At 41.6% G+C, this 10,036-nt stretch overlaps 1 protein-coding gene across 1 annotated transcript; it reads right to left on the reverse strand.

Annotated features, from left to right (window-relative positions):
- Nucleotides 1-4,363: 4,363 nt before the first annotated feature.
- LOC138889725 (uncharacterized) lies at nucleotides 4,364-9,389 on the reverse strand. Its single transcript, XM_070173063.1, has 5 exons — nucleotides 9,251-9,389; nucleotides 8,316-8,656; nucleotides 7,348-7,882; nucleotides 6,860-7,273; nucleotides 4,364-5,715 (listed from the first exon to the last, which is right to left on the reverse strand). Exons 1-5 carry the CDS (start codon nucleotides 9,387-9,389, stop codon nucleotides 4,364-4,366), a joined length of 2,781 nt encoding a protein of 926 aa, XP_070029164.1.
- Between the last annotated feature and the right edge of the window lie 647 nt (nucleotides 9,390-10,036).

Genomic DNA, 10,036 nt, shown 5'->3' on the forward strand with positions numbered 1-10,036 from the left:
TTGTGATCGAGCCCTGGTATCTGAGCTGCCTACATATCCTTGGCTATAAAGGAATCAGGCCACGTGTAGTTCAGAAGTGAGAAAGATGATGGTGTACCGAGGTGGAGAGTCGAGTGAAGTGCCGTCGAGGTTTTAGTCCGCGGTTCCTGCCATTACATCAAAAATAAAAGAAAAAATTACAGCAAAGTGAAAGAAAAATACAAGATCCTATCTACTTCTTGTATTGAATCTTCCTTGAATCTCTATTTGATCTTCAATATGAGACTGAAAAGTGGACCCTATTCTTCAGGCGGGCTCCTGATGCTTCTTAAATTTGCGAATTGAAGTAAGTTTGAAATGAATTCCCTTGTTCTCCAGGTGGGCGCCTGATTACCAACAACTTGAACTATATTCCCTCGTTATCCAGGTGGGCGCCTGATTACCAACAACTTGAATTGTATTCCCTCGTTATCCAGGTGGGCGCCTGATATTGCAACAAACAGACAAAACAAAAGAAATTTTTCTGCCCCAGTTTGGGATCTGGGCATATTTGTGAGTGTTAATCGGATCATGTTACCTATAGAGCTCTAAGAATTCAAAAGCTAGATCCCATTATCCAGGAGGGCCCTGACAATTTCGAATTAAATCTCATCTAAAACTTAAAACTAAATCCCATTATCCAGGAGGGTCCTGAGAATTTAAAAATTAAATCCCATTATCCAGGAGGGTCCTGAAAATTTTAAAACTAAATCCCATTATCCAGGAGGGTCCTGAGAATTTAAAACTAAATCTCATTATACATGAGGGTCCTGAAAATTTAAAAATTAAATTCCATTATCCATGAGGGTCCTGAAAATTTAAAAGCTAAATCCCATTATCCAGGAGGGTCCTGAAAATTTTAAATTAAATCTCATTATCCAGGAGGGTCCTGAAAATTTTAAATTAAATCCTATTATCTAGGAGGGTCCTTAAAATTTAAAAACTAAATCCCATTACCAGGAGGGTCATGAAAATTTAAAAACTAAATCCCATTACCAGGAGGGTCCTGAAAATTTAAAAACTAAATCCCATTATCCAGGAGAGTCCTAAGAATTTAAAACTAAATCCCATTATCCATGAGGGTCCTGAAAATTTTAAGAACTAAATCCCATTATCCAGGAGGGTCCTGAAAATTTAAAAACTAAATTTCATTATCCAGGAGGGTCCTGAAAATTTTAAATTAAATTCCATTATCTAGGAGGGTCCTGAGAATTTTTAAAACTAAATCCCATTATCTAGGAGGGTCCTGAGAATTTAAAAACTAAATTCCATTATCCAGGAGGGTCATGAAAATTTAAAAACTATATCCCATTATCCAGGAGAGTCCTGAGAATTTAAAACTAAATCCCATTATCCAGGAGGGTCCTGAAAATTTTAAAACTAAATCCCATTATCCATGAGGGTCCTGAAAATTTTAAAACGAACTTACCTGAGTCATGCTCTCATCTTTGAGGATTCTGAATAGAATTTCTTACTCCCTGAATCATGTTTTTCCATGGGAGGTCCCTGTGGATTTAAAAATTTTCTTGCCCCTGTTTCAGACAAATAGAATCTTGTTAGTTTGAAAATGTGTTGGTTAGTTTGTGTCATCATTGCTGAGTGTTTGCTTCCGCCACTGCCATGCTTCATTCTGATTAGCCGCTTCGGGCTAGCAAGAAGTTGTTTGACCTTTTTATTAGAACTGGACCACAAAACCTTTGCATGACCTGAATCTCTCACGCTCACTTGTTGCATTGTGTTTTCATTTTGAAAGTTGTTGAATCCTTGTATTTACTCAAAATTCAAGATTCACTTGATTGCCTGAACCTCAGTTATCACCATACTGCTTATTCTAAATCAAGTCAATTGTGATGTGCCTGGCCGGACTCCGCTTTGTGCAATTTAGAAGCTGGTAGTAGACTTTGAAATCCTTTCCTACTTGTTCAACTAGGGCTGACTCCAAAGAGACCCATAAAGATAGACTCAAAGAGCAAAGTGAAATGATTTTTGACAAAAAGAAACAAAGGAAAATTTTGAGCACAGATGACTATATGAAGAAGAATGAGAAAAGAAGACTTATCTGAGGGAAGCAACCAGCTCCAATGATCATGACATGCATTTCGGATTGATCAGCCTAATCCGTCCAACCAATCATATTTTCAGTTCATGTCCTATCTTCATACTTCAAAATCGGGCTTTCACTGATCCAAATTCTCTGTAAAGTCATGAGCCTCATTCGACTTGTAGTGCCCCAAAGGGTTTTCACCAACAAGCCTCTCTCATGTGTTCATCTCTCAACTCATCGTCGCCTTATGGTGCCCGCAAGGGTTTTCACCAATAAGACTCTCTCATTTTAAATTTTCTCTCAGCTCACCATCGCCTTACAATGCCCGTGAGGGTTTTCACCAATAAGACTCTCTCATTTCTTCAATTTTCCTTTGTGCCCATGATCAAAGTGTTACCCATGATGTAAATCATACCTCTGTCTCGCTTGACCTGACATCCTCAAAGATTGATCAGAAGGTCTTTCTTTGGACCGTAATGTAGACTTTTGGACAGGGTTAGAAAGAAAGGGTGGCATGAAGGCTCAAACTAATTTAAGATGAAAAGAGGTTAAAATTATAACTTTTGGAATCAGATCTTTTCAAAAACCAAAACTTCTGCCCCAGTTTCTTTGGGTCTGGGGAATTTTAGTTTTTATTTTGATGGGACCGAACCGTAAGGCTACTTACGTATCCTTAAAAGGAATCAGGTCGAACGTAGTTCAAAAGGACGTTGTTTGTTTTTGTTGCTTTTCTTTTCTTTTCTTTTCTTTCTTTTTTTCTTCTTTCTTTCTTTTTCTTTTTTTCTTTTATCTTTTTTTTTCTTTCTTTCTTTTTCTTTCTTTTTTTTCTTTATTTCTTTTTCTTTCTTTTTCACTCTTCTTATTTTCATTCATTCATTCATTTTTTTCATTCTCTAATTCTGTTACTGATTCCAAAAGAGGGGTATGAAGGAAAATAAATAAAGCTTAAAAGGGGTAACAAAGGATGAAAGTGTTTGGGTAGAGAAACAAAATGCCCTCGTCATTTCAATTTTGAACATACCAAGTACAAAATACAACTGAAGGCAAGCAAAGAAATCATACATAGTACCTCTTAACTGCATCAGAATTGATAGTCATATCTACACATTTGTCTTCTATGTCTGTTAAATACAAAGCGCCATTGGGCAACACTCTTGTCACTATGAACGGCCCCTGCCAGTTTGGGGCGAACTTGCCTTTAGCTTCAGCCTGATGAGGAAGGATGCGTTTCAATACCATCTGGCCCACTTCGAATTTCCGAGGATGCACCTTTTTGTTGTATGCTCTTGCCATTCTCTTCTGATACTATTGACCATGACATACTGCAGCTAACCTTTTCTCATCAATCAAACTCAACTGCTCTAGCCGGGTTTTGACCCACTCATCATCATCAATTTCAGCTTCTGCAATGATCCGAAGGGATGGAATCTCAACTTCCACAGGTATAACTGCCTCAGTTCCATATACCAGCAGATAAGGAGTTGCACCTACTGAAGTGCGAACAGTAGTGCGATAACCCAGTAAGGCAAAAGGCAGCCTTTCATGCCATTGTCTAGAACCTTGAACCATCTTACGAAGTATCTTATTTATGTTCTTGTTAGCAGCCTCAACAACTCCATTTGCCTTGGGGTGATACGGAGTGGAGTTCCGATGCATGATCTTGAATTGTTGGCATGCCTCTTTCATCAAATGACTGTTGAGATTAGCAGCATTGTCTGTGATGATCACCTTGGGAATTCCGAACCGACAAATGATATTTGAATGAACAAAATCCACCACCGCCTTCTTGGTCACGGACTTGAAAGTTATAGCTTTGACCCACTTGGTAAAGTAATCAATGACCACCAGAATAAACCTATGCTCGTTTGATGCTGCCGGCTCAATTGGTCCAATGACATCCATGCCCCAAGCAACAAAGGGACAAGGTGCAGACATTGTGTGTAACTCAGATGGGGAAGAATGAATCAAATCACCATGTACCTGGCATTGATGACACTTTCGAATAAAACTGATACAGTCCCGTTCCATGGTGAGCCAATAATAACCTGCTCGAAGTATCTTCTTTGCCAAGACATACTCGTTCATGTGCGGCCCGCACACTCCAGAATGCACTTCGGCCATGATAGTTGCAGCTTCTTTAGCGTCTATGCACCTCAGCAGTCCTAAATCCGGAGTCCTCTTGTACAAGATTCCTCCACTCAAGAAAAATCCACTAGCCAGACGTCAAATAGTTCTCTTTTGGTCACCTGTAGCATGTACTGGATATACCTCCGACCTGATGTATTCTTTGACATCATGGAACTAAGGTTCGCTATCGATTTCCTCTTCCACCACATTACAATAAGCATGTTGATCATGAACTTGGATGTGCACGGGGTTGACATAAGCCTTGTCCGGATGATGTAACATTGACGCCAGAGTGGCCAAGGCATCAACAATCTCATTATGAATCCTGGGAATATGTCTAAATTCAACCGACCTGAACCGTTGACAAAGATCATGCAGACACTGTCGGTACATTATTAGCTTCAAATCTCGAGTCTCCCATTCTCTTTGAATCTGATGAACCAACAAATCTGAATCTCCCAAAACCAGTATTTCTTGGACTCCCATGTCTACAGCTAACCTCAAACCTAGAAGGCATGCTTCGTACTCGGCCATATTGTTGGTGCAATGAAATCGAAGTTGGGCTGTTACAGGGTAGTGTTTCCCTGTTTCAGATATGAGTACAACCCCTACTCCGACACCCTTCATGTTAGCAGCTCCATCAAAGAAGAGTTTCCAACCTGGCTTTTCATCTCGGTCAACCTCGTCAACACACATGACCTCTTCATCAGGAAAATAAGTCTTCAGTGGCTCATATTCATCATCCACTGGATTCTCGGCCAAGTGGTCGGCCAAGGCTTGGGCCTTCATCGCGGTCCGAGTCACATAGGTGATGTCAAACTCAGTAAGAAAAATCTGCCACTTCGCCAGTCTTCCCGTGGGTATAGACTTCTGAAAGATATACTTTAGAGGATCCATGCAGGAAATGAGGTAAGTAGTGTAGGACGACAGATAATGCTTCAACTTTTGTGCCACCCAAGTCAGGGCGCAACATGTTCTCTCAAGAAGAGTGTACTTAACCTCATAGGGAGTGAACTTCTTACTGAGATAATAGATTGCTTGCTCCTTCTTTCCCGTGATGTCATGTTGACCCAATACACAGCCAAAGGAATTATCCAAGACTGTCAAATAGAGAATTAAAGGTCTTCCAGGCTCTGATGGGACCAGCACAGGTGGATTCGACAGGTACCTCTTAATCTTATCAAATGCTTCTTGACATTCGTCAGTCCACTTGACCGCAGCATTTTTCTTCATCAGCTTAAATATGGGCTCACAGGTTGTCGTGAGCTGAGCAATGAACTTGCTGATGCAATTTAACCTTCCAAGCAAACTCATCACCTCTGTTTTGTTCTTTGGCGGCGGTAACTCTTGAATGGCTTTGATCTTCGATGGATCTAACTCAATGTCACGTCTGCTAACCACGAATCCCAACAGCTTCCTCGACGGGACACCAAATGCACATTTAGCTGGATTGAGCTTGAGGTTATACCCGCGGAGTCTTTGGAAAAACTTCCTCAAATCCTTAACATGGTCAGATTGCTCTTTGACTTTATGATCACATCATCTACATAAACCTCAATCTCCCTGTGTATCATGTCATGAAATATGGTGGTCATCGCCCTCATGTAAGTTTCCCCAGTATTCTTCAAACCAAATGGCATTACCCGATAATAATATGTTCCCCATGGCGTGATGAACGTTGTCTTTTTTGCATCTTCCTCATCCATTAATATCTGGTGATATCCCGCATAACAGTCCACAAAAGACCCAATCTCATGCTTGGCACAATTATCGATCAGAATGTGAATGTTCGGCAATGGAAAATTATCTTTTGGGCTTGCTTTGTTAAGTTCACGGTAATCAACACAGAGCCTGGTCTTACTATCCTTCTTTGGTATTGGCACAACATTGGCTAACCAAGTGGGATATCGAGTGACCCGAATGACCTTTGCATTAAGTTGCTTTGTGATTTCTTCTTTGATCTTCACACTCATATCAGTCTTGAACTTTCGCAACTTTTGCTTGACAGGAGGGAATGCTGGATCAGTTGGCAATTTATGAACTACCAGATCAGTGCTCAGGCCCGGCATATCGTCATATGACCATGCAAAGACATCTTTGTACTCAAACAATGTTTTGATTATTGCCTCCTTAACTTGCGGCTCTAAATGCACACTTATCTTGATTTCCCTAACATCATCCTGGTCCCCTAAATTGATTGCTTCGGTCTCACTCAAATTAGGCTTTGGTTTTTCTTCAAATTGTTTTAGCTCTTTACTGATTTCCTCAAATGCTGCTTCTTCATCATATTCTATTTCATCATCATATTCTACTTCTTGGATTGTTATTTTAGAATTAGATTGGCTTTTAAGACTGGGCTGAAAACTCTTCATGATTGTCATGTCACTGCAACCAGTATAAAAAGAACTGTATAAAAGAAAAAAGAACAAAATAAAACACTATTAAGAATAACGAAAAATGGAAAATTGCATTTCATTGAAAATAAAAGGATAGAAGGGTTTGAACATCAAAACAAGCAAAACTAAAAATCTGGATTACAACCCTAGAATAATCCAGATAACAGAAAGGAAAACAAAGCAAACTACCAAAACTCCTTCCTGGTGGGGAGAGGAGTAGCTTCCCAATTGCTAAGCTTCACGTTTGGGCCAACGAGCTACACATTTGCTTTACTAGAGCCTTCACCAACTTCTACCATATTGACTTCTTCAAACAGACTTTGGAACCTCTTGATTAGCTCTTCATCAACATCGACCACGGATTTTGGGATTGAGGAGGTTGGAGGCTTTTCGGCCCCTGGCTTGACAAAAGACTTAGAGATGTGTGGGACCGGCTTGGAGAGCGACCATACCTTCTGTTTTATATTTTTAACCTTTTTCATGTCCTTCTCTGTGGGTATGAATCCCAAACCAAATGTATCAGGATTCCCACTGTGGCACACTGGATGCACAATACCCTGCAGAGATGAGCCTAGGCCCTTGCCCGGCACAAAACCATTCTTCAACATTTCATTCGCAACCATGACGGACGCGGAGGATAGCTTAGGACCCAGAATGCATTTTCCTTCAGGAATTTTCTCAACAGACACTGTTTCAAAAGTCTGATATACCCAAGGTCCCTTACATCTTCAGCTTCGATGAACGGAACAATTGTATCATTACAGGCTGATAAGTCCTCATCACCGTGCACAACTATTTCCTCCGTGTCCCATTCAAACTTCACCATTTGGTGTAGAGAAGACGGGACTGCCTTAGCAGTATGTATCCAGGGCTTGCCCAACAACAGATTGTAGGAGACAGCCACATCTAACACTTGGAATTCCATGGTAAACTCAACAAGCCTTATTGACAATTCGAGCATTATATCTTCACCAGAATCTTTACCTCCCCCATCAAAGCCTCGGACACACATACTGTTCAAGTGGATTCTTTCGGTGCCAATCTTTAGTTTTTGCAGAGTAGATAGGGGACAAATATTCGCACTAGAGCCATTATCAACCAAAACCCTTGAGACAACAGAATCTTCACACTTCACCGTGAGATAAAGAGCTCGGTTGTGTTCTGTACCCTCCATAGGAAGTTCATCGTCCGAGAAAGTGATCCTATTTGCTTCGAAGATCCTGCCAACTATCTTTTCCAGGTGGTTCACTGTGATCTTATCAGGAACATGTGCCTCATTCAAAATATCATCAAGACCCTGCGATGTTCATCTAAATGTATCAACAAAGACAAAAGAGAAATCTGAGCTGGTGTTTTCCTTAACTGCTCCACAATGGAATAATCCTCCACTTTCATCTTTTTCAGGAACTCCTCAGCCTCTTCCTCAGTGACCGATTTCTTTACTGGCATTGGGTTATCCTTGAGTGGCTTGGCTTTCCTTAATTATTCTAGGGTGAAACATCTCCCAGAACGAGTCAATCCTCCAGTTTCTCATTGACTTCTTCCTCTAGTTCTTTTCCTTTGTATGTCACTATCACTTGCTTATAATTCCACGGAACAGCCTTAACATCCACCACTGGAAGCTAGGTTACTGGTTTAATGATGATAGGGGTAGTAGGAGCCCCCTTCACAACTATAACAGGATTACTTGAAATCCCTGGTACTACCACTTTTGAACTTTTCGGACTTACCCCGATATCTTTCGACAGCCCTTTCATGACCAATACTGGAGGTTTCGAATTGAGTGAGTTCGGCTTTTCTGTCATCCCTTCAACTGTCAAGGGCGTTGCTTTGGTAGAGTCTGGAGCTTTAACCAAATTTCTTTCACTAGCCCGAATCATCATGACAGACTTAGAAGACTTTTTGGGCTCCCCGTCCTTGTGAACTATTTCAATCATGTGCGTCTCTGCATGGGCTGGCAAAGGGTTTTGGTTGATGTTTGGCGCATCTGGGCTTTGGACTACAATTTGGTTTGTATCAATGAGCTCCTGGATTGCCCGTTTCAAATGCCAACACTTCTCTATGTTATGCCCTGGAGCATCAGAACAATAAGCGCATCTTAGGGAGTAATCGAGGTTTTTTGGAGGGGGATTTGGTATCTTTGACTCAATCAGCCTCAAGACGTCCAACTGCCTTAACCTTTGAAATAGACTAGCATAGGACTCTCCAAGCGGGATAAAAGTTTGTTTTCGCTGCTGCCTCTCTCTCCTATACTCTGGCCTTGATCGAAAATTTGAACCAGTGAGGTTTTGATAGGGTTGTGAGGGTGGATAGGTATTTTTTGGAGCTGGGTAGATATTCTGCGGAGCTGGAGTACGCCATTGCGGGTAAGGAGGGGGTTGAGCATATGACTGTGTGTGGTGAACAAGGTATTGGGATAGCCTGGCTGAGTATTGGGGGTTTTGCGGGGAAAAGTAATGTTGAGATGGATTATATGGAGCTTGGGCGTAATCTTGGGGTTGGGGTCGAGGATGGATGTACTGATGAGGTGAACCCCTCTGGCCATGACATGATCCGGAGACAAACATAGCAACATCTTCCTTCTTCTTCTTGCCTAGCAAACTTCCTGTACCACTCTAGATTGCCTGGGTGGTTGCTTTTATAGCAGAATAGCTCATGATCTTACTCGACTTGAGCCCCTCTTCCACCATTTCTCCTATCTTCACCACACCATTGAAAGACTTACCAATGGCTGAGATCAAGTGGCCATAGTAAGTGGGCTGTAGGGCTTGAAGAAAGTATTTAACCATCTCGTTCTCTTCCATCCCAATAAAGATTCATGATCAACCAGCTTATTGTGCCCACGTTGAGGAAGAAGCGGATGGAAAACCATGGTTCCATGACATCAAGGAGTACTTGACAACAGGGGAATATCCAGGACTTGCCAATGCTACTCAGAAGCGTACACTTCGTAGGCTATCCAGCAACGTTTTTCATAGTGGAGGAATCTTGTACAGGAGGACTCCCGATTTGGGTTTACTAAGGTGTGTCGAAGCAAAAGAAGCATCCAGGCTATTGGACGAAGTGCATGCAGGGACCTGCGGGCCGCACATGAATGGTTTTGTCTTAGAAAAGAAGATACTCCGAGCAGGGTATTTTTGGATGACTATAGAAACAGACTGTATCCAGTATGTTCGCAAATGCCATCGCTATCAGATACATGCAGATATGATAAAGGTGCCTCCAAACGAGCTTACTATAACAAGCTCACCATGGCCATTCGCCGCTTGGGGAATGGATGTTATCGAACCTATCGAGCCTGCCGTATCAAATGGGGACAGGTTCATCTTAGTGGCAATCGATTATTTTACCAAATGGGTTGAAGCAGCATCATACAAGGCGGTCACTAAGAAGGTTGTGGCGGGTTTCGTCCGCGACCACATTGTTTGTCGTTTCGGAGTTCCGGAATCAA

This window comes from Nicotiana sylvestris, chromosome 1 (genome assembly GCF_000393655.2).
Source record: "Nicotiana sylvestris chromosome 1, ASM39365v2, whole genome shotgun sequence".
Lineage (NCBI taxonomy): Eukaryota > Viridiplantae > Streptophyta > Magnoliopsida > Solanales > Solanaceae > Nicotiana > Nicotiana sylvestris.

Bases quoted from the DNA above. Each gene is read 5' to 3' on its own strand.
- LOC138889725 (XM_070173063.1), bottom strand. From the start codon at position 9,389: ATGGAAGAGAACGAGATGGTTAAATACTTTCTTCAAGCCCTACAGCCC. The intron at 7,883-8,315 runs GTAAGTCCGAAA...TGAACATCGCAG, and splicing joins GGCTGTCGAAAGATATCGGG to GGTCTTGATGATATTTTGAA. The intron at 7,274-7,347 runs GTAATGATACAA...CTTTTGAAACAG, and splicing joins TGATGAGGACTTATCAGCCT to TGTCTGTTGAGAAAATTCCT.